This window comes from Sciurus carolinensis, chromosome 9 (genome assembly GCF_902686445.1).
Source record: "Sciurus carolinensis chromosome 9, mSciCar1.2, whole genome shotgun sequence".
Classification (NCBI taxonomy): Eukaryota; Metazoa; Chordata; class Mammalia; order Rodentia; family Sciuridae; genus Sciurus; species Sciurus carolinensis.
This window is the reverse complement of record NC_062221.1, coordinates 1,294,413-1,318,421: the sequence shown is the minus strand read 5'-3', so window position 1 is coordinate 1,318,421 and position 24,009 is coordinate 1,294,413. Positions and strand designations below refer to the sequence as shown.

Below are 24,009 nucleotides of genomic sequence, written 5' to 3'. Positions count from 1 at the left end.
TCACTCAGGCCCAGGCTGCGGTGGGAGTGCTGGGTGTGCCTGCTCTGCCCAGGGTCCAGCCGCGACCTGTGCAGACGCCCCGTCTGCCTGTTCAGAAGTGCGTCTTCCCCTGCTTCATCGCGAGTCCAGCCCAAGTCTTTGCTGCATCTTCCAAAGCAACTTTGGACACGGGCAGCGTGGCAACACACACCCAGCTGGACACACCGCAGCCTGCGCACGCTCACCCCGGCCAGCCCGCCCTCCTCGCTGCCTCAACCCCTGGCTGCTTTGCCCCGCTTCCCTCATGGAGACCCTCACCACAAACACCCCTCCGCCCACCTTCATCCAGCTGCTAGGAGGTCACCCTCGCCTGGCCGGGCCTCCCACCCTCCCGCTCCCCGCTGCTTTCTTTTTTCTCCTGAGTACACGCCACACCCGACTGCAGGCTGCACTTACGTGTTCTTACCTCTGTCTCCATGTCTGCCTCCCGAGTAGCCAGGACCACAGGCATGTGCCCCAGGCCCGCTTATCCTCAGTGCCCAGAAGCACAAGTACCTGTTGAGCAAAGGCATAGAGCGGAAGCAGCTCGGCACAGCTCCTGGTAACAAAGGACGTTCTTCTTTTCTGAAGATCCATTCAAATTAGACGAGCATTTGCGATCATTTCTTCTTTGTTAACTGCCCTTCTCGTTAGCAAGGGTTTTGGAAATCTTAGGTCCGTTGTGGGCTCTTGGACCGTCCAGTCAGGAGGCGAGGAGGGAGAGCTCGCCTCAGCAAGCGTCATTCCCTTCTCCACCTCCCTCTGTGCAGGCACGTGGCCAAAATGCTCGCCACACCTGGCTGGGACCCTCCTGTGGTGTTGACTGGCTTTACTGCACCCCCACCCCGTCCCCTGCCACCCTTCCGGGTGGAGCCAGGGTCTCCCAAGCAGGCGACTGGAACAGCTTCCACTGGGAAAGCAACCCCACTGAGCTCACCTTCAATTATGGACTTTCTAGAGAGATCGCATAATTTTACAGAAAACCAGCACCTACACCTGCAAAGTCGGCCCTTTCCTGCCCCTTTCTGTCACCTCTCGGGGGTCCTTAAAGAAGCAAATGATTGACTTACCATGCTGTGTGGGAAACAGAATGCCTCACATCCGTCGCCTGGAAGAGTTGAAAGATGACATCTTCTCATTCTGGAAAATGTCAGTCATTGCTTTAAAAGGAATTGAAATTCTAATGATTTTCCAAAATATGAGTCAGTGATGACAGGACAACACTTCAGAGGCCGCCGCCCCACCCCAGGGGTCCTAACCCACGCAGCCCTGGGCTCCCGGCGATCCTGGCAGGGGTCCCCACCCCAGAGAGCCGGCACACTCGGGGGTCAAGGAGCAGCTGTCTCACTGCTGGGACACAGAGCCTGCGGACAGGGCTGCAGGGGCGGGCGCCCAGTGACCGGGGTCTTGGGGTGGCCGGGTCTAGCAGACCACCGAAGTTTGGTAATCGGCTGGGCGTTCCCGGAGTGACAGCTCAGTAACCCCGAGATCCTGTTCAGTCAGAAGTTAACTCAGCAGTCAAGGTCACCAGAGGGGAGGGAGGACCAGCTGCAGCACCGGCAGGGCAGAGACCCCGGGTCGGAATGAGACGCGCTGGGCAGCAGCACAGGTCGTGCCTGGTCTGCTCCAAGTTCTGGCTGAAGCGAGGCCCAGCAGCCGTCCCCAAGCGCAGGTCTGGGCAGCTGAGCGGGCTCCTGACGTCCACAGACGACCAGGGAAGGAGAGAAGCCCAGGGCCAGTCCTGACATTTGGGAGTCCGCAGGCAACAGTGGGAAAGGAAACCCCCGTCCCAGGAGTTCCAAGCTAGTAAACTGGAGCGTCTGTCTCTCTTCTCCTGCCTGGGAAACACCCTCCAACCTGGAAGGCCAGAGGCGACGCACTCTCGAGCCTGGGAATGCTGTAGCGAGCCGGCCTGGGCACTGTCCGCTCTGCCCTCTTCCTGGCCCACTCCGCCTGAAGGGCCCGGAGCCCACGTGTGTGGACACCCCACCGCATGGCCAAGCCCCGGTCACTCACTCCTTCCAACAGCGACTCCCTGGCCACCCTCCATCCTCAGCCAAGTGCAGCACCAGCCACAGAGGCTGCCCTGGGGTGGGAGGACTGACCCAGGCAGGCGCCACTCGAGGCCTGGAGACGGGCTCAGGGCTCTGTGGGAGGCAACCTGTCCCAGGGCGTGGTCTGTGCACTGGGCACTCCGGAGGGGCGCGTCCCAGGACCTGAGGATTCCTCTCCCTGTGGGCGGGAGACCTCTCCAGAGCAGGAGCAGAGCAGGCCCTCTGATCACGAGGCCCCACGCGGGAGCCCCTTGCAGCGTGCGGGGGTCGTGCTGGAAACGCGAGAGGCCCCATCCTGCCGCCACCCACCTCCCCTGTCCCTGGCGGCCAGGCCACTCGCAGCATCCCCTGCATGCTTCCGTCTGCAGGTGGCCAATGGTCCCCCTCCATCCTGTGGCTCTTTTATGGTGTGGACAGAGAGGAGGAGTATCCCAGATCCACAGGGAGGTCGGTCCCCTTGCTTCTCCAGCAGTCATGGAGAGGTGGCCAGAGACCTGGCCTGCTGTCCCTCCTCTGCCTCTGAGTTGACAGGGTAGACCTTGGGTCGACCAGATCTGGAGCGCAGTCCCGGCAGTCTCTGATCTCCTGGATCAGCGCCCCGGCCTGGCCGCGCAGGGCACAGGCGGGTCACAGCCAAAGGCCTCGAGTCCCAGTGACTGCCACCTGAGGAGCTTGAAGTCAGGCCCACAATGCCGCCTCCTTAACAAAGTAGCACCTTTGAAATATTTAACAACTTGAAAAGGAAACTGAGCATGAATTTCCTCTCAGGAAAATTCACTAAGGAAACTGTGGCACTGCTGCCTGAAAGTCCCCATCTCTGCAGACAAAGCGAGCTCGTGGGTAAAAACCAGGGCTTTCGCCACGGTTTTCAAATAAAAGATGAAGAGAGCACAGTGCCGCGGCCTTTTTGTTGGGATCTAACAATAAAGGAAGAATGGTTTTGCAAGGGAGAGCTCTGGTTAGAAGCCGGGAATACAAAAATAGGCCGACAAACCTCACCAAGGAACATTTGGGACCGGGACTTGGGCTGCTGGAGGGCAGTTTTAAGGACATTGTATCATTCGACTGTTGGGGTGCAGCAGGGTTATGGCCCAGGGTGCCCCAGTCCCAGTGGAACCCTGAGGGAAAGCAAAGTGAGATCACCTTTCCTGTCCCCTACGCTGGGTGGCCAGTCTGTACCTCTCCCCACACAACCCTGACCTTTGGGAAAGGCGTGGCACCAGCCCTGACTCGGGAGTACCAGTGCCTGGCTAGCCTGTCCTCCATGGGGCCACCTCCCTCTGCGAGGTCAGCTCCCACCGCTCCTTCTGGTCACGTCTAGGGCCACATCCTGGTGGGCGGGGTGCTGCCCCTCCTGATAACAGCGCACTCACCCTGCATCACACCCACTGGACTGGCGGTGTTTCACACTCCCGGCTTGATCATTTGTCTCGCTGCTGCAGCTGAAAGACCCGAGCAGACCAACTGCAGAGGGGAAAGGTTTATTGAGGGCTCACGGTGTCAGAGGTCTGGGGCCATAAATGACCGGCTCCGTTCCTCGGGGCTCAAGGTGAAGCTGAGCATCATGGTGGGAGAGTGTGGCAGAGAGAAGGAGCTCACGTGGTGATCAGAGAGCAGAGGACTCCACTCTCCAGATACGAAGTATGCCTCCCAAAGCCACGTCCCAGTGCCCACTTCCTCCAGCCACACCCACCCCTCCAGCCATACCCACCTCCTCAGCCACCCCCACCTCTTCCAGCCACCCCCACCTCCTCAACCGCACCCACTTCCTCAGCCACACCCACCCTCCAGCCACACCCACCCTCCAGCCACACCCACCTCCTCAGCCACCCCCACCTCTTCCAGCCACCCCCACCTCCTCAACCGCACCCACTTCCTCAGCCACACCCACCCTCCAGCCACACCCACCTTTTAAGCCACACCCACCCTCCAGCCACACCCACCTCCTCAGCCACACCCACCCCTCCAGCCACACCCACCCCTCCAGCCACACCCACCTCCTCCAGTTCATGCTCAGTGAGTCCCATCAGGGATCAGGGATCGATCCACTGACTGACTCAGGCCCTCACAACCCGATCACGCCTCCTCCAAGCCCGCCTGCACTGTCTCACACGTGAGTTTCTGGGGACAACACATCTAAATCATAATCATATTCTCCGTGAGCACAGAAATCACGAGTCTCTTCTTGAATGTTTTAAGTTCTCAGCCACCATCCCTGAGTTTGGCAGGTAATGTAAAAAATCCATGTAAAAAATGAATGAGCGAATTAGTGACTGGGGCCTGCGGCCGCTGCAGCCTGCCTGGGGTTGGAACCAGCCGTAACTGAGGAAGGCAGTGTTGGCCGCCCGAGGCGCCCCAGGCTTCCTGGCAGCGTCTGGAGGCCCGAGGCTCTGTGCATCGTGGAGGTCCGCCCTATGAATCGAGCTTTCCTGAGTGGGGCCGGGTGGGCAAGGGGTCCTGGGGAGGACCCGCAAGAAGGCAGCTCATGGGCCCCTAGAACAGCTGCCGGCGAGCAAGCATCCATAGGATTCCACTCCAGGGCCACATGCCAGTCACGCCCACTGTGCTGACCACCTGGAATGGACTAGGAGTTGGGGACCTGGGGGTTCAAATTGCCCACTTTACACAGTAAATGAAGGAATTAGGGTTTGGATTCAAAATTGGTTTGACCCGAGTCAGAACCATCTTAGACAGCATCTGTCATCTGCAACCACCTCATGGCAGCCGAGGCAGAGCAGTGCCCATGGAAGCCCTGGGGGGCCTGGCCATGTCCCTCTTGCCACCTGCTTCTGCCCCGGAGAAGACCACCCACCAGGGGTCTCCTGTCCTTCCTGCTCAAGGGAGACCACCCGTCCAAGTTTCCAGGTTCCACACAGTACGGGGCACCCTGTCCTACAGAGATCTCACCCAGACCATGCCGGCATTAAGATTAGAGTAGGCTACTAAGGAGGGACGGGGAAATAGTAAAAAAGAATTGAGCAACACTGATGTTTACTTTTCACCCACATGGAAGCCTAGAGGTTAAGGTCAGGGCTTATCTGGTAGCTTTCGGTGTCTAGGACCCAGATTCTTCCTTTCTTGTTTTTCAAGCCCTGCCACCCGAGGGCTGGAGAATCAGGCCGGCGATTTCAGATTCTTGCAGAGGAAAGAGGACGAGGGTGATGGTGAAAAGTTGTCGGGGTTGCCTCCCCGACCCCCTCTCTGTCCCTTCCACTCAGGGACCACCTGTCCAACGAGGTTCTGTTCCCTCTCTTGCAGGCTCCTGTGGCTGTCTAGTCATGATCTTATTCGCCTCTGAAGTGAAAATCCACCACCTCTCGGAAAAAATCGCGAATCATGAGGAAGGAACTTATGCCTACAAAACTCAGGGCGAGACCTACGCCACCTGCTTCTGGGTGGTCTTTGTTTGCTTTTTTGTTCATTTTCTGAATGGGCTCCTAATACGACTCGCTGGATTTCAGTTTCCTTTTGCAAAATCCAAAGATACAGAGACAACGAATGTCGCTGCGGATTTGCTGTACTGAGAAGCAAGCATTCCTGTGACTTTCCAAGGAAGGGATGGATGGGCCTTGGTCACCTTCAGAGGCAGTGAGTTTTGTCCATCCTTTACTACACACAGCAGCCGAACCCTGCGCAGCGCTGTTTACAGACGGCACTGAGGACACAGGCGGAAAGGGAGGGAGGCAGAAGGTGTGCAGAGTGGCCTCACTGTGGGGGGCGCTTGACCCAGGGGTCCAAGGCAGGGGCTGGGACTGCGGAAGCGCAAGACGCCTGTTCCATCAGGGACCAAGTGACAGGCACGTGGGATATATTTTCATAGAGACAAATACTATTTCTGATACAGTCACATATTTGTTGCCACAGATACCAGAAAACAGAGCTGGAATTGCTTTCCCCAATTGAAAGTGCATTAAATGAACATCTCCAAAATGTACCAATGCACTCCTTTAAAAAAAGTTTGCTTAAAGCACAGTCTTATGAACAATGCCTGCTGGTCAAAATCGACAAACCTCAAAAGACAGAAAAGAAACAACACAGTGAGCATTTCCCCTGGGGCCCGAGCCCCAAGTGCACCCTCAGCAGCTCCCTGGGGCCCGAGCCCTGAGCGCACCCTCAGCAGCTGCCTGGGGCCCGAGCCCTGAGCGCACCCTCAGCAGCACTCTCAATGGGCATAATTACTGGGACCACCAAGAAATTATGAAAAATGATTCCTGTTGATAAACAGATTGAGAAATGACTCACCCAGGGCTCCTCCGGCTGCAGCGTCTCAGCGCCAACGCCAGATCGGGAAAGCAGATTTATCCCGGGATTACCACTGTGTCTCCTTGGTCTTGCGCTGGCTGTGACTTCACATGACCCAAGTCACTTTTTCCCCTGAAATACCTATGAAATCGACCTGCAGCGAACCAAAGACCACAGTCGAGCTTGGTACTGACCCTTCCTTCTCCTCAATCTGAGCTCAGGAAAACGCTCGTCCTGGCTGCAGAAGCACATGCCAGTAATACCAGTGACTCAAGAGGCTGAGGCAGGAGGCTCACAAGTTCGAGGCCAAACTGGGCAACATACTGAGACCCTGAAAGAATTTTCAAAAAGGGCTGGAGGTGTAGCTCAGTGGTAGAGCATCCCTGGGTTCAACCAGAAGAAAAGAACTGAAAGCTTCAGGATAAAAACAGGACAGAGAAACGCCGGGCCTCTGACCACAGTTGCTGTGCACTCAAAGATCGTCATTCGCAGTTATCATCCCGGTTATTTCACCTTCTTCCTTCTGGAACAGTTCACGAGGAAGAAGCCCCTGTCTGGATGCCTGAGAGCCAGGTCAGGGGTGATGGCCACTCACAGGAGGATGCAGACCCACCCTGAGTTTCTGGAAGCCCAGAGTCCAGTGGTGAGGCGCCCAGACCCCCGGCTCCAGCTTGTGGGAAATAATACTCTGGCCACAGCAGCGGCCAGCAGGGCAGCTCCTTGGCCCCAGGCCAGCTTCCCTCGGGCCCAGCTCTCCGTGGCCTCCTCCTCTTGGACACTTGGAAAAGTCCCCTAGCACCAAGCTTTCTTCCTTAGGAAACAAGACTCCAGTTGTCCTCTGTTCTGTAAGAAGGAAGCGGCTTGGGAGCAGCCGCCGGGAATCTAACGAGGACCTCAGAGGCCCAGCAGCAATGTGGCCTCTGTGGGAAACAGAGGCGGGGCCACACAGAGCCTATGTCCCCAACAACATGCCTGGGCACTCGCAGCGGTGCCTGCCGCCTCCCTCTTCCCAGAGGTGCCTGCTGTTGCCCTTGGAGGCGGCTCTGGCCAGCCTCCGCCTGGCTCCTCTCTGCAGGGACCAGGCACCAGAGGCCCAGGGACAGACATGCCTTCTGCTGTGACTGCTTCTTCCCAGGCAGCCAGCACTCTCACGAGGAAGTGGGGCCCCCTGCTGGCTCAGGGGCATTGTCACCAGACACCTGAGCGTCCACACTTATGATGCTGCCCGCAAGAAGTGGCAGGAGGGTCCACGAGGGCCAGCCAAGTCCTTCCAGGCAGACCCTGCCATCGCCTGGGACAGGAGGGTCCAGGATCAGTGGGCTCAAAGGCGGGCGTTGCGTCCTGGACCTCGGGGCCACGCAGTTCACAGAGCACTCTGCTCCTGGTCCACCTGCTCTCCAGGGAGGTCGCCTTCACCCCACGTGACAGGGGCTCAGGGGCCACCTGATCGGCTGGTGGCTCACACATTTGCATGGTCTGGGCAGTCAGGCAGGGATGCAGTATTCCAGAACGCTCTCTGACAGTCTGGGGAGAGAGCCTGGGAGAGAGGGCTGCCCTTCCAACTCTGCGGGCGTGAGGGGCCCCGCCCCGAGGTGGGCATGGCCTGCCGCTGACGGGTGTTCCCTCAGCTGTGTACCTGCAGAGGCTGGACAAGACCCCGGGTGATTCCATGGAAGGGCAGGGGCTGTCACCTCCCGTCGCTTCTCCTCCGGGGTCCGGTATCCTTCCAAGCAGTGACTCTTACAGGGTGCTGTTTAAGACCAGTCTGGAGCCACCTGCCCTGATTTTCTGCCCTGTTGCCCGTGGTCCCCTCTCTAGGGGAAAATAAAGAAATGTATCAGGTCTAATTCAGAGGCAAGGACGCCAGGCTGTCCTTCCTGTGCTGTTTGGTGCTCAGTGTGTGACTGGCTGATGTTCCTTCTCAACCCCCTTCACCAGGACAGCTGGCTGTGGCTCAGAGCTGAGAGCCACCTCCTCTGAGTGACAAGGGACCAAGCATCCTGGTCAGCTTAGAGGAAAGGGGGCCACTTCTTGAAACTAAAGGGAGGGAGGAGCCTGGGCAGGGTGGGGGCCCAACTTCTGGGCTGCAAGTCCCCTCGGGAGCGACCCTCCGGCTCACGAGGCCACCAAAGCAAACGGAATTACATTTGGTTTACAGACTTTGATGCCCTTCCCCCAGCTCAGGTCACTGGACACACATAGGTGTCACACCCAGAGCTGGTTATTGGGAAAGTCGAAGGCCCACATCAGGCGCCAGCGACCTGCTGCCAGCGCTCATTGCAGTGCCAGGCAGCGGCCGCAAGCCCCTGGCTGGGAGCTGGTGCTAGGGGCAGCCACAGCCAGGCAACAAGAAGACAAGTGTCCATCGACTGTGCTTCTCAGCCAGGACGCTGGTCCAGGGGCCTCGGCCCCACTCCAAAGACGAGGGGAGTCCCCACTCCAACGGTGGGCTGTGAATCCCACTCTGCAGCTGGAGACAAGGGGGCTCCCTGTGTCCCTTGTCCCTCCCCTACTGGGTCTGGTCTGAAAGGGCAGGTGGCGGAGGCTGGCGCTTGCCCCTCCAGAGGCAGGCATTTCAGCCCACACGCTGATCACCCCGCTCTCCTCAGATTCCAATTTATCATGAACTTGACCCCTGCAAAAAGAAACGGTGTACCAGCGAACTCAGGGCACGGACTCGGAGCCTCGGCAGCCTGGTCTGCACTCGCCCCTTTCCACGTAGCCAGTACGACCAGCAGGACTGCCCAGCCCGCCACGGGCCCCAGGGACCGGCGTGTGCCTTGTCTTTGCCTCGCTCACTTCCTGCACCCCAGGACAGGCTGCACCCCAGGACAGGCTGCACCCCAGGACAGCACCGCCTGCTCTCCACACTTCCCTCTGGGCTCGCGGCCTCCTGGAGTTGGGCCTGGCGAGAGCCTGTCCCCAGGGTGCTCTTGCCCTGGTGCTGCTGCCTGGGAGCTGGGGAACCTCCAGGTGCAGAAGGGAGGCGACTTCCCAGGGGATGGTGGGTGGCGGCACTGGGGGAGGACGAGGGCCAGAGATCGGCGTCCTGCGGAGCCGCGGTTCTGAGGGCCAGCAAGGTCCTGCTCTCCAGGAAAGCTCCAGGTCTGCAGCCAGGGGCTTCCCCAGGTCCACGGGGGCAGCCTCCGCCACCACTGTCCCCTCCGTGGTGCTGCCTGGACCTCTGGCCACGACCATCACCTGCTGAAATGAAGCCCCAAGAATGGATTTTCTGCAAGAATATCTAAGGATCAAATATTTTTGCTTATGCTGCTGATCTCTCAGGATTCTCTCCAGTTGCGATGACTGTGTCCTCTGGTTATTCAGAAGAGATTTATCTTGTATCTGCTACTGATGTGCAGATACAGGGCATGAGGCCTGAGGATGAGGGGAAGCCGGTGTGAGAGAGGGGAGATAGTTCTCTTGATCCTTCCTTGACTGCAGAGAAAAATACCCTTCAAGACTCCCTACCTTTATTTTCTTTTTAAAACTTTAATTTATTATTAAAGAAAGAGTTTTGAAAGTTTGTCAGGAAAAAAAAATCAGATAAAATTCCTGAACTACATAAATCATCAAAAAACAATTTATCCTAGAGTTTTGATGTTCACACAATTCTCTAAGAAGCTACTTAATCAAGTAATGCTAAGGACGTTTTTAAAAATGTATCTAAAGAGCTGATTGGACGTGAAGGGGCTTCCATCCCTGTGGCCTTGGAGCTCCTGCTGGCTCCTTTCAGGAGGCAGGGCTGCTTCCAGCTCCACGAGGGGTCACATGTAAATGGAGGATTTTCCAGTTGTGGTCAGAGGCCATCCTGGAGCCCAGAGGAGCCCTTCCTGCAGGCTGGTGACCAGCTTGGTAGCAGTGAGCGGGTACTGGCTCAGTTTTCCCCACGGTCCTCGCTCCAGCACAGAGTCTAGATTTACACTTTCTTCCTGCGAGTTCCAGCTCTTGGAATTTCTACTAGTTTGAAGACAAAAAACAAATTCATTCTGCAAGAATGCAACTGATGTACACCTCAACTACTTATGATATGGATGAGCGTCCCCTGGGAGTCCATGTGTTAAAGGCTTGGTCCACAGGGTAGTGACCATAGGACCCTCCGCTCTCAGTCCTTTCCTGCTTCTTAGTTCTGTGATGTAAGTGGTTTCTTTCCACTGTGTGTTCCCACGGCAACATGCTGCTTCCAACAGAGGTCCAGAGCAGTGGGGCTGCCTGATCTTGGACTGAAACCTCTAGAATATAAGCCAAATAGCCATTTTTCTATATTGCCTCAGGTGTTTTGTTATAGTAATGGAAAACTGCCCCATACACTATTGAACTTAAAAACCACTTCTGTCCTCTGCATCAAGAATCAAAAAACCACTTCTGTTCTCTGCACCAAGAATCAACCCCCTCTCCCCAAAGCATATGCATAGTTTCCTGGTCCAGTCAGAGGTTCCGGAGTATCGGTGAAGTGAAATGAGGATCCGGGAGCAGAGAAGCACATCAATGAAAGAACCAGCAAGACAGTATCATTTCATTGCACATGTTAACACTAATACAGGAATTCTTCCCTTCAGATTTCCTTTTTCACCCTTTGACCAACTTCATAGCTGCCCTTCCCAAAACACGTTTGTTATTTTCTGTTCAAAATATATAAGTATGCAAATACATAGCATATGCCTGCCTCAGTGATCGCCTCTCCTTTACCTCAAAGGCTTCCAGTTCGACTCGATGTTCTGGCCAGGGAACAGTAAATGTGAGATCCCAAACCTACATCCACTCTCTTGAAAAGGGGACTGGGGTGCGAGGCAGAACTGAACTGGAAGACACGTGGCTCTCCCACCACATGGGGACAGGTGGCCAGTGTATGGGGCCCGGTGACCGGGGGTCCAGGTGTGGGCAAGCCAGAAGGAGCAGTGCCCCCTTCCTCGCCCTCCCTGCCTCTCGTGGCACGGCGTGGCCTGCACGTCATGTGCGTGTGCGTGTGCGTGCGTGTGCATGTGTGTGCGTGTTTGTGCATGTGTGCATGTGCATGCATTGTGTGCATGTATGTGCGTGGGCATGCACGTGGACATGTGCGTGAACATGTGCATGTGTGCATGTGCATGCATGTGCGTGTGTGCATGTGTGTGCATGTGCATGTGCATGTGTGCGTGTGCGTGTGCATGCACGTGCATGCGTGTGCGTGCCTGTGCACGCTCTCCTGGACTCAGCGGCCACGCCTGTCACTGCACCACCCATGTGCAGCTTGGGTGGCACTGGTCAGGGCCCATGGTCCCCATCCCCCTGGCTCTGCACACCTGAAGTGCGGGGCACGAGGTGGGGTTGCAGGGCCCGGGCAGAGGTGGAGTGGGAAGGGTGCAGATTCTAGGGAGGAGACTGTGGGCTCAACAGGGGCCCCGGCCCCTCGGCACGGCCCATGTCCTCTGAGCTCATATGGACTCGCAGGGGTCTCTTGGTCTGCTTTCTGGCTTTATAATTCTGCGCAATTTCTAACTCATTTTATTGCCTTGTAAACTCTAAAGAGAAAGATGTCGCCGTCCTCCATCCGGCTTAACTCCTGGTCAGCATCTCATTCATCTTCTGAGCAGAGGGAGCAGCACATCTTGGGCACAGAGCCTGCCCGTGACCTCCCGACTCTGAAGGTTCTGGGACTCTCTCCCTCTGACCCTCTTCCGTTAAGCTGCGTCCACTGTTGTTGCTGTCTGTTCCAGTGGGTGGGACGGCCACTGCTGCAGAGAGCCACCGAGAGTCTGCGGCCACATCTGAGTCCCCTGCTGCAGTGTCTGGGATTTCAAGGGGATATTTTGTGTACTAGGAACTCATCCCTGGCTCGGTCTTGAGTTCTGCTACTATTCATGTATTTATGGTCTATCTTCCTACTTCTGATTCATCCTCTCTTTATGAATCACAAGTCCTCCGTAAGTTACGTTAAGTGTTTTATAGAGAGCACGGTGGGGCTGGGGTGTGGCTCAGTGGTGAGCTCTCGCCTCGCACACGTGAGGCTCTGGGTTCGAGCCTTGGCACAGCTCAAAATAAATAAATCAAATAAAGGTATTGTGTCCATCTACAACTAAAAAAACTTTTTAAAAAGGAGCAAGGTGGTCACACGTTTTGCAAATCCAAGTCCTAGGGTTGCACCAGGGCTGTGCAGGACGAAGAGAAATGTACGTAGATGTAGCTTGATTCTCAAACGCTGTCCCTCGAGGCCAGTTCTGCATTGCCCGTGGCTGAACCCTAGGACATCGCTGGCCACGTTGCAAGGCACAGATGACGATTTCTTGAACGACTCTGGGCCCACTGCAGTCCCTCCTGCTCCAGAGAACCGATGGCTTCTAACTCTGGCTGAAGTCCCTGCTACCGTCTGGCACTCTGTCCTCCTCGATGGACGCACTTTGAAGGAGGGGATCACGGTGAGAGGTGAGACCTCGGTACTGCCACGCCCTCCCCGGGGGACAGGGAGGCGGGATCCAGCGAATGAAGCAAAGGGCTCCTGAGATTCGGGTCCAGCTTCGACTGTGGGCCAGCAGCACAGGCAGTGCGGGCCCGGCCCCTGCCCTTCAGTTTCCAAACTCCAGGAGCCAGGCTGCCACTGAAGTGCGGACTGCTCCTGGAGAGCTCAGGTTGAGCCAGCTTGTCCAGCTGGGAAAGGAGGAGGTCCAAGCCCAGGCCGGTGTGGTGCGGGACGCGACCTTTCCCGACCTTTATCCCCGCATCCAGAGCTGACCAGGTGTCTCCAGACTCCTCCGTGCAGGAGCACTCCTCTCAGTCCCAAGGTTCCAGACTTGCCACAGCGGTCCTATTAGTCGGTTTCGCTGTTGAGACAAAATCCCTGAGGAAAACAACTTGAAGGAGGAAAGACCTTTCTTTTTTTTTTTTTGGGTGCTGGGGTTCGAACCCAGGGCCTTATGCTTACAAGGCAAGCACTCTACCGACTGGAAAGACCTTTCTTTGCTCGCAGTTGCAGAGGTCTCAGGCAGTGGGCGTGGCTGTGGGCTTGAGGTGAGGCAGAGCATCATAGCGGGAGGCCCTGGGGGGAGAGCTGCTCAGCCATGGCTGCCGGGAAGCAGAGAGAGAGGGAAGGGCCAGGGACGAGATGGAGCCCCAGGGACACTCTCCAGGACCCTCTCCCTCCGAGTCCCACCTCCTCTAGTTTCTACCACTTTCAACTATGCCGTCACCGGCAAATCCGTCAGCGGATCAATCCACAGTAAGGCCAATGCCCTGGGGCCCAGTCGGCTCTCCAAGCCCCCTCCTCTGAACACGGCTGCCCTGGGGACCAGCCTTCGACACACGAGTCTCTCCCAGTGGGAACCTTAACACCCCTTCGAACAGAAAGCCAAGGCCTGTTTCCCATCCCACCCTGGTCCTCGAGCCCCTCCCTGTCATCCTGGGAGTTTCAGAGTCCTCCCAGGTCCTCAGAAGTCAGTTTGTCACCTACCTGCTTCTGATGCTTCTCTGAGAAACGACTGGCCAAGGCGATGGACTTCCCCTGAGAAAGGCGGTGCGATCCTCAGTTCTCGGCCGCATGAGGCTGCAATAGAGGAGGCGGCTGGAGGAGAGTCCCTCCCAGCGCTGAGGCCGCCTTCTGCCCCCAGCCAGCCTGGCTGGCGTCTGGGCGGCCCCAGGTCCCTTGCCCAAGTACCACCAGGTACCTCGCTGCAAGATCCCCCCTGACCAAAAGGAGAAGTCCCATGTGTATCGGTTGACACTGATCCACGTCTGCTGCACGCATCTAGAAGGTTCCCCAGCCCACACTCCGTGGAGCCAGGATTCATCTGGTCGCTGCCTCATCTACTGCGAGCGATGACCCCCTGACTAGCATGGCCAGGGGTGGGAAGGAGCCCACCCCCGATGGAGCAGCTCATCACTTGGAGCATCTGCTGCCCTGGTTGATGGGCAGAGGGCACCAGGGCCTGCCCACCTGCACGCCCACGCCAGGGGCATCCTCCAGTGTGTTCTGCACGGCTGCCCAGGCAGACCCAGGAGGCGGGAAGACGGGCAGCCAGCAGGACAAGCCTGCTCTTCCTGACGCGTCTCTCAGCTTCTTCCTCCTCCTCTTAGGCCAGAGTGACCCTTCATTTTCTTCATCAGTGAAAGGCTTACATCACAGTGTTAAACGGCCACCTTGGAATGGGAAGTCCGGTGTCAGGCGCCTCTCCAAACCTGCTCCTGGCTCACGGGTTTCAGGCTCTGTCTGAAGCTCTTCGTGAGTTGCAGACTCTGCACATCCAAGTCAAATTAATCTCGGCATCGTCCCTACACTGGTTAAGTCAAGAGAGCGGGTGCGGATGTGGCGGCCAGGGATCGGGGAGGGCCTGCCAGTGCCCTGTGCAGAGATCCACCCCCGGGGCAGCGTTGGTGCCTGGGGACCGTCCCCTCTGCAGTCTGTGTGGGGGACGTGAGCCCAGATCCTGGGGAGGCCGGGGAGGCCCTTCTCCCGCAGACCATCGAGGGCACACGACATGACCAGCTTGCTTTACTGAATAGCATGCCAGGACATGAGGGACACAGAAAGCGGCCAGCCAGTAAGGCCACTTCAAAGAAGCTCACCCGAGAGGGGAGCATTGGCTGCAGCCGTGGAGAGAGGTCAGGCACGGAGCAGGCCTGCTGGCTCCGGAGCAGCCTGGCCTGGCACACAGCCGGAAACCAGGTGCCCTCCGCCCTCGGAGCTGGCAGGAGACCAGAGGCCGAGCGCTGCCCCTCCAGAACTCCGGCTCCTCAGCTCCCCAGCAGGTAGAGTTCCCTGCGGGCTGGGAACGCGGGCTAGGACGTCCTCAGAAGCAAGGCCTAGGTGGGCACCCGCGAGGCACGCGGCTCTGCCTCAGTGACCTCTGCAGGCCTCCCTCAGGGCGGGTTCCCATCAGGAGAACGTGAGGTCGGAGAGGAAGGGCAACCAGACTTTCCCTGGAGGGCACGAAGGGCACAGGTGTAGATGACACCAGAGGCCAAACTCCGAGGCTCCTGCCAGTGACCCCGCTGCTGGGCTGTTTCCTGTAGGAGAGAGACCGCCCTCAAGTTCAGGCAAAGAAGCGACGGGCACGCAGGGAGTGGGCGTTGCTCAGAACACGGGGTCTCGGCCCCCAGTTTGTGGATGGTCCCTGCAAACCTCAGCCACCGAGAGGACTCTGTCCTCCTCACAGGATGTGTGAGCCAAAGTGCCGTCGTTCCAGGAGACACCATCAGATTCCACACTGGAGCCAACCAGTGTGGGTGGGCAGCGTCCTGTGCAGACACAGTCCAGGGACCCTCTGAGGGACGGGCGGCGAGGCAGGTGGCAGGAGCGGTGCACAGGGTTGCGGGCACTCTGCTTCCTGCGCACGGCCCCTCACTAACCAGCCTGCGACCTGGGGTGACCTCGCAGGCCGGCTCAGCAGGGCCTCTCCCTGAGGCAGGAAGGCCTTCCCCAGGTGAGGAGGAGGAGGGTTGGGAAGGGAAGGCGGCTTTCCCAAGGTCACAGGTAGAAAAGGGAGGGACTCTAACCCACCTGGGCTCCAAGGCCAAATCTGTGGCCGAGGAGGCAGGGCAGCCGCAGATGTGGGAAGATGCACAGAACCACCCGCTGGACGGATGTGGTCATCAGGCCCTGCCCAGGCCACAAACAGGAAGGCAGGGGAGGGGGAGCGATGGGGCTCTGGAGGCCAGGAGGGAGAGGCAGGAGTAGAGGCCCCTGGAGGTCGACCAAGCCGCAGGGCTTCCGGGGCAGGCGCACCTCGCTGCCCCAGGGCCTTCTCCCTTGCCACGTGGTAGTAGTATTCCCAGTAGAATGGAGAGCGATCCAGCTAAGGTCACATTTCAACCTCCTTGAGACTGTGGCCTCATGACTCTGGCCCAAGGGATGTGAACAAGAGTGACACATGCCCTTTAGAGGCATGTCCTTTCTCTTTTTCCCTTTTCTCCACTCTGGAATTCAGTGCAATGGCAGGAGACACAGCGGCTATATTGGACCATGAGATGAAAGTCAGAGTTGAGTGTGGCAGAACCCAAGGTGGAGGGACCCTGGTTGCCTGAGGCTGGGAAGCACCTACCAGCCAGGCTTGCTTCCAAGTCCACGCTTACTTCATAGCAGTCGCACAGAAGTGATAAAATGTACACATCCTATACAGAATCAGAGCACCCTGCAAGTGCTAAATGTAGTCATGATTGATTGAGACTAAAAACAGAAAAAAGGCATATTTGACACGGGCATAGGTAGCTGTAAGGAATCCCACGGAACCACGCTGGACACAGGAAATCACATAGGGAATTTATTAAGCAAACAGTGTCTCCCTGCAGGGTAAGAGAGAAAATGAGAGGAAAAGAGAAAGGAAAAGAAAAGGGCGTGCGCTAGAGGGAGTGGAAAGCCAGGAGGATAGAGAAAAGTGAGGAGGACAGACAGAAGGATGGGAAAGATGGCGGGGAAGCTACAGTAAAGCAGTTGAATTCTGCCGGGTAACAGGGGACCAATAACGGAGAAGGACACTTGCAAGCTGACTGATGAACCAATAGCTAGCCAGGATGTCCACAGATTGACAAGTGGTTGGGAGGCGGGCAAAAATGGCTGCTCCTGATGGGCGGGGGAGCAGCTTTGTACATTACATTCCCCATTTCTGTTTTTATAAGAAAATCTCTTGCTCTCCAGTTCTTTCTGAAGCCTTCTCTCTCCTTCCTGCCTAAGTGACTGGGGCTGGTTTTGCAGGTGAGATGTAAAAAGTCCATTCTCCTTCCAGACTTCCAAAGGCAGATGGTTTTCATGGACTTCATTTCCTCGATTTGACTGATCCCCTATTTCTACACTAACTGCCTGTCCCCAATTCTGACTTCATTTACCCCTCTAATTCTAGGAACTCCTTCACTGCTGTAGGGAAAAGGGGTGATGACCGATCTGGCTTCTTCGAGCTAGAAGGGGGCAGCGTGGGGCAAGCAGTTTGGAGTTTCCTTTTTAGAAATCAGGTCAATTGAGGGGTTCATGGTAGAAGTCTGGTTGGGGAAGAGCAGGTTGTAAAGGCATCTGGGGATGGGTGCTTCTATGAGAGAAGAACAAAAAGATGAGTACTGAAATGAGATTGATACAATATAAATGTTGCAGAATCTGGAACAAGCCAATGAATATCATAAAGATGACAGAAGCCAATAATTCCTCACCAGGGGGTGGAAGAACTGAGGAGTTGTTCCCATAACAAGGCCTAGCAAAGGCTGGAGAGGACAAGGCCTTTATTTGGGAACTTTAACATTGTCCAGGTTATCAGGAATGTAAACACAACATTTAGTAGAGATACTAGCAAACATAGATTAAGCCTACCTGTGTCTGTAGGCCTTAAACTGACTAAAAACTTCTGACTCTGGCAGTCTCTCTTGATAGTTATCAGGCACATTTGCCTAAGAATCTCTCTTTTGTAGTTTTTAGTCTTTATTCTAGTGGGCTAACACAAGTGTACATCTTAAGTTACATTTAAGTATTATTCTTTTAAATGCCCAAGAATGGCTATATTTTGGTTTTAACTGTTTTTCTAGGTGTTTAAGATCAAGCTGGTCAAAGTGACCTGTTCCTGTATGTTAAAGAGACAGCTGAGTTCCCACAGGGGTCACTCATAGAGAACTTAAGAGCAGCTTCTTAGTTCCACCAGTGCCATTGGTTAGGCAGGGTCTCCTCCATGAGGTGGCTTTCCTTGAAAGCACCAGGGATGTCTCCCTTTTTCCATGAACCTCCTCTGAAGCAGGTGCACTGAGTGACTTTTCCTCTAGTGGCCTCATCAATCTCCTTGATCAGGAGGTTGTGTGACCCAGAGTTGCCAAGCTCCTTGGAGAAGTCCTCTTGTTCCCTGGGTTCAGGCTGACTTTGAGGGCAAGACCCAAATTGGACTTTTCTTGACCTCTGTATTTAATCTCAATCTCAAAGTTTGATCTTAACCATCAAGCAAGTCATTCTCACCAGTCATAAAGCAAGAGTACTGGGCTTTAGCTTCAATGTCTATGACTTTACAGTTATTTACCCCCTTTTATCTAATTGGGGTTTACATTATCTGTCCTATAGGTGATGGCTTACTATTCCAAGTTAATTTATGGTGTTCGCTCTTGAAGCAGTACTTCTGCAAAATATTGATCAGGCAACAGAGTTTATAAGGAAAATACAAAATGGAATCACCAACAGTAAAACATTCAGTTTGTGCAATAGCTATCTTGAATTTTGGCTGAGTTCCCATTTGAGATCACAGAATTCTTTACAACAAACATCAAACTTTTGAACACAACTTTAAATGAGCTAAAGTCAGGCTTACTTTGGAGTCATTCTAATGTGCAGCAGGGTTGTGAGGCAGAGCCTTATCTCAGGTAACGTGGGGCTTTTCAGTGAGGGGCAAAGGAGTATTAGAAAATAAAGGGTTATAAACACAGATTTTGAAGATTAAGCTGAGATCAGATGGAGCTCTGTTCTCTGATGGAAATGCAGATCTGAAGAGTTATGTCAGCAATCTTTATATATGTGCAATGTTAGGTTCCAAAGTTACTGTCAGGTGGGCAGGAACCAGAGAAGGGAGCTGATGAAACACTGGTTGTCTAGCAAAAGAATTCCTTCCTGCCCAAGAGCTGTGTGCCTGAGATCAATGCACTGCCACAGCAGTTAGGCACCTTGTGCCCCTGCACAGGAGCACTCCCAGGCACCAGGCATGCCACAGCCATGAGGTCATCAGAGACCCCAATCTCAGTCACTGTTGTCCCATTTTTGCTACTGTGCATTACACTCTCTTAAATGTCATTTTAAGAAGTTTACATACATTGACTCCTGAGTCTATATGAAATTTTACATATACCCTATTGATGACAGATCCTATAATGAACATTAAATGATAGGTTTACCATTATAGACAAGTTTAATTTGGAGAATAGCAGCTTGATAAATTTTCTACTTTAAAGGCTTGTATACCTGGAAAATATGAACACATTTAATATATAAAGAATAATGTTTTTAAGTATGTTACTTCATGGAATAACTTTGTAAATTAATTAGATGTCTCCAACAAACACATCTGAGTAATCCCATACATGTCGATTTTAATTCACTCATCTTATTGTAGAAAAAACAAGATATCAGACAAGTGTACCAACAGTATTTGCCGTCTCTATCCTGTTGAAGAAAAGTCCTAGAAAAATTGATGTTAGACATTTTATAAACATCAACATTTCATTAGTTTGACCACTTAGAGACTTGTGAGTTAATTTTAAGGACATTTTACTTCTATTAGTTTACCCAATTTAAATTGAACCTCTTTAAATCACGTGAATTAAAAATATTTGGATCTATTTTTAAAATTTTAATTTTTATGCACGCTTATATTTAACACAAAAGCAAAGGCCTTGTAATATTTATCTCCATTGCAATGTAATGGATGTTCAAAAATAACTCTAGAGTTGGATAAAAAGAACTGATCAAAAATTATTAACCTAGGTATGTAGGATCAAAATTGTGAGCTCAAAAATATAGCATTTAAGAAAAACAAAAGTCCTAGAAGAAAAATGATAATGCTTATTAATTAAAGCATGAGAAAATGAGAAGGAAAGAAAAGGTGAAAGGGAGAAAAGTATTCTGAGTTGTAGCCCAGGAGAAATTTAAAATGGACACTTTTTTTCCCCTGGGTTTGAGACTGGTCTTCCACTGCGCCTTCCGCCATTTACATTTCAGTGTAAGCCTTGAATGAGATCTGAATCTGAAAGGGGCTAAAATGTTCTAGCAGAAGCTTGATGCTTAGGTCCTTTTAACTCTTTTACTGGTTAGTAATTAATTTAGGTTTGGATGCAGAAAATTGTCAACCAATTATCTCCCACTACCTGTGGGGAAGGGGCTGCTTATATTACAAGGGGAAGCAGGGGAAGATGGAGGAGCAGGGTCTGGAGGTGCTTGAGCCTGTGGGAAGAGCCAAGAAGCGAGAAAGAAGAGACTTGAAGATAAGGAACCCCTTTCCCTCTGCCCGCTCGCTCAGGAAGCTGTGTGCCATTACACAAACGAATTTTGATGACTTTAAGTACCGGGGGTCGGGCGAAGGGTTCCCAGGGTTGAGTCTGCCAGATTGGAGGACCCAGATTCCATGGTGGGGACTGATACAGCCGAGTCTGTGCCCCGGCGTCCCGAGGCCACAGAGTAGTCGACTGGAGACGAGAAGGCAGCACATAGATGATGTCGTCACACAAACATCCACGTGGACCAGGCAAAAGCCAAGAAGAGTTGAGGAGCTGATATCAGGGTTTTCGAGGGCGAATGCGAGCGCGAGATGAGCCTCAACCCTGAGAGAATCTCCACCATAAAATCAGGAATCCACCCGGCAGATAAGACCGACTATAGGCCCAACCGTCACTATAAATCGGCTGAGGGGAACCGGCCTACTCACCAACCTGAAGTCCGGTGATAAATGCAGAGCAGAGTGACCAGGCAGAATGGAAGGTGGGGCCGTGTCCGGGGATACTGGGGCATCAGATGGTGTTCCACTCGCGACAGTGGAAGGACCCATCCCAAGTCACGGCACCAGATGTAAGGAAACCCCACGAAACCACGCTGGACACAGGAAATCACATAAGGGAATTTATTAAGCAAACAGTGTCTCCCTGCAGGGTAAGAGAGAAAATGAGAGGAAAAGAGAAAGGAAAAGAAAGGGCGCGCGCTAGAGAGAGTGGAAAGCCAGGAGGATAGAGAAAAGTGAGGAGGACAGACAGAAGGATGGGAAAGATGGCGGGGAAGCTACAGTAAAGCAGCTGAATTCCGCCGGGTAACAGGGACCAATATGGGAGAAGGACACTTGCAAGCTGACTGATGAACCAACAGCTAGCCAGCATGTTCACAGATGGACAAGTGGTTGGGAGGCGGGGACAATGGCTGCACCTGATGGGCGGGGAGCAGCTTTGTACATTACAGTAGCAATTTTTCTGTTTTGATTCATTGTCTAGTTAACAATTTTAGGTGACTCTGCAAAATAAAAATTAATAAATTATAATCCACCCATCAACAATTTGAAGTACTTGGAATTTCTGACAAAACCATTCTTTCTCAAGGAATTTTTTTCTCATAGGAAAACTTATTCCCAGGTATTTCTGTTATTAGAATAAGTAGATTCTGGCACTTGTGTGAGGTTTTTCTTGGACTAAATTTCTTTAAAGCAAACATTTTTATTCACTGGTTAGAAGTCTTAAATATTTTAAACCTTTAATTGTGGAAATTTAAAAATATTTACAAGCGTAGATAAAGTAGCCTAAGGAATCCCTCCGTGCCCATGGCGAACCTCCAACTCCCGCCCTCGGCCAGCGTGTTTCGTCTGCCTGGTCTCCCTCACTTCCCACCCACCCAGGTGGTCTTGAGGCAAATCCCAGATACCGTATCCTTTCATCCACTCGTATTCAATATGTATCTGAGGACTCTATTAAAAACATGATCCCAATAACATCACCCCACATGAGAAAATCAGTAATTCTTCATCGTTACCGAATACGTGGGGTTTAACTTTCGCCGTCTGGTCTCAATTTTTCTATAGCATGAAAACACACGCCTCACGTTGGGGTTGACAGGTCTCCTCTAATGTGCCGGCCGCCTGGACCTTGTGGGAAGTCCAATGGGCTTGAGTTCCAGCGCCGCCCCCTGGGCCCAGCTGGTGCCCTGGGGCCCTGCTCTGAGGCAAGCCCCTGGCTTAGCACCCGGCCTCCAGGCTGCACCCACCCAGCAAAGACCCAGCCTCTGATCTTCTCTCTGGCCAGCACACATCCCCATCCTTTGCAGGACTTGGCAAACAAGCGATGCCCCCGAGGAGCAGCCAAGGCCTGGTGAGCCACAGCCTGGCCTCCTTTCCAAGGCCGAGAAGGCACTGGGCCCAGATGTGGGCAGTCAACTAGTTCCGCGGCAGGACCCGGGCGACCTCGCTCAGAATAAGCAAACTTCTCCCAAAGGCCAGATAACAGGTAGTTTAAGGCTGGCAGCACCTGCAGTCCCGGTTGCTGCTCTCAACTCTTCTGTGAGCGCAAAGCTATCACAGATCACGCAGGCGCCAGAGAGCACCGCTGTGATGTGATAAAGCTTTATTATGGCATGAATCTGAATTTCATAAAACATTAAGACATGATGTCACTGCATGCTGCATCATATAATTAACATGACCATGTTATATAATTATTAGCATGTTATATGTTAGACTATAAAAAGTATAGTATCTTGTGTCGTATAATATAATTCTTGTGATTTGTTTTGAACCATTTTAAAATGTAATGATCATTCTTCACTTGTGAGCCATACATAAACATGACAGGATAAATTGGGCCTGTGGCTCCTAGTAGTTTGCCAACCCTTAATCTAGCCCAGCCTTCTCAACTCTCAGTGTTAATGAAACTGAGGACCAGAGAGTTGAATTGATTCACCCAAAGTCACACAGCAAATCAACATCAGAAACAAAGCCTTTATCCCTTCTAATGCACAAAAGACTCCTTTGATATGCAGAACTTGTCACCTGAGAACCATTTGAAAGGCCAAGGACGGAGAGCTGATCCGCTGCCATATGGCACAGAGTGACAGCAGAGCCCCGACTGCAGGGCCTGTTTCCTAGTAACCACAGCCTCTCTGATGAAAGACGGCTCTGACTTGTTATTTATAACTGATTCCCAATGGAGAGGGTGGCGGCTTGATTATATTTAGTTACAAGAGCCAGGGAAATCCTGGGCTGCCCTCCAGGATAGACAGACCCCGACTGCCCTGGGGTGGGGCCCCCGGCAAGGCTCCGTGGGCCTGCGGCCGCCTCCCAGCGGCAGAGGTCACAGGTGGGGACTGAGGCCCCGTGGGAGCTGCAGAGCGGGTGTGGAGCCTGCTGAGGCTGCACCTGGCTTTCCCTGTGTGCCAGCCTGGCTTTGCTCCTGGCTCTAGAACCGTGCTCCTGGCTCTAGAACCGTGCTCCTGGCTCTAGAACCGTGCTCCTGGCTCTAGAACTGTGCTCCTGGCTCTAGAACCGTGCTCCTGAGAGGGATTCCTGGGCCTCTGAAGGGGCCGTCCCCGTGCCTAGAAACCCGACCACGCCAAGTCCACGGAGGGAGCACAAAAATGTCTCCCAGCCACTGACAATCCAGAGCAGCCTCCACGGAGGCTGGGGCCCCTGGTGGAGCTAGGAGGCCGCCAGGCCATGAGAGCCAGAGGGGAATGTCACAGACCACTGATGCCGCCAACCCCACCTTTCCTTGGCCTTTTCCAGCGCAGAGAGGAAGTGAGCGCTGGAAGGCCACACCGCAGATCGGCAGGCCCAGGTGTGCTACGCGGGCCTCCAGCCTTTCCCAGGCCTGAGCAGCCCTGACAGGGTCGGACTCTCCAAGCAGGCGGGGGCGGGGCAGGGAGGGCCAGCTGAGGAGTCACGCAGAGCCCTCGCCTGTGACCCGAAGAAAGCAGAAGGCCCCGTGTCACTGCGCAGTCACAGGAGAGCGGAAGGGGACCGAGCGGGCACTCGCCAGGCGCCAGGGCCTCCGTGCAAGGGTCTCAAAGCCACTGCTTGCCGGACGGGGTTCTTCGGGTGTGTGGCCTGGTTCCCCTGGATGTCCTCTTTGGACAGGAGGAACGAGCGGCCACTCAGGAATGCGGTGTGCCTAGAAGCAGCGGTTGGGGTGTGTGCTGTGGTCAGAGGCACGCACGCGTGTTGAGAGCAGCTGCACACCGTGACGACGCAGCCCTTACTAGCGAGGATCCAGTCAGATGCCGTCCTTCAGTCCCCGTCAAGGGCTTCTC

General features: G+C 54.1%; 1 protein-coding gene across 2 annotated transcripts in view; it reads left to right on the top strand.

The window, feature by feature from the left end:
• The window catches only part of Clrn1 (clarin 1), a 32,176-nt gene extending 23,680 nt beyond the window's left edge, over window positions 1-8,496 (top strand). For both annotated transcript variants that reach the window (XM_047564555.1, XM_047564554.1), the window contains exon 3: window positions 5,331-8,496. In XM_047564555.1, the coding sequence (XP_047420511.1) occupies window positions 5,331-5,596 (266 nt within the window). In that variant the 3' untranslated portion in view covers window positions 5,597-8,496. The remainder of the gene's footprint in view (window positions 1-5,330) is intronic.
• The last annotated feature ends 15,513 nt before the right edge of the window (window positions 8,497-24,009 follow it).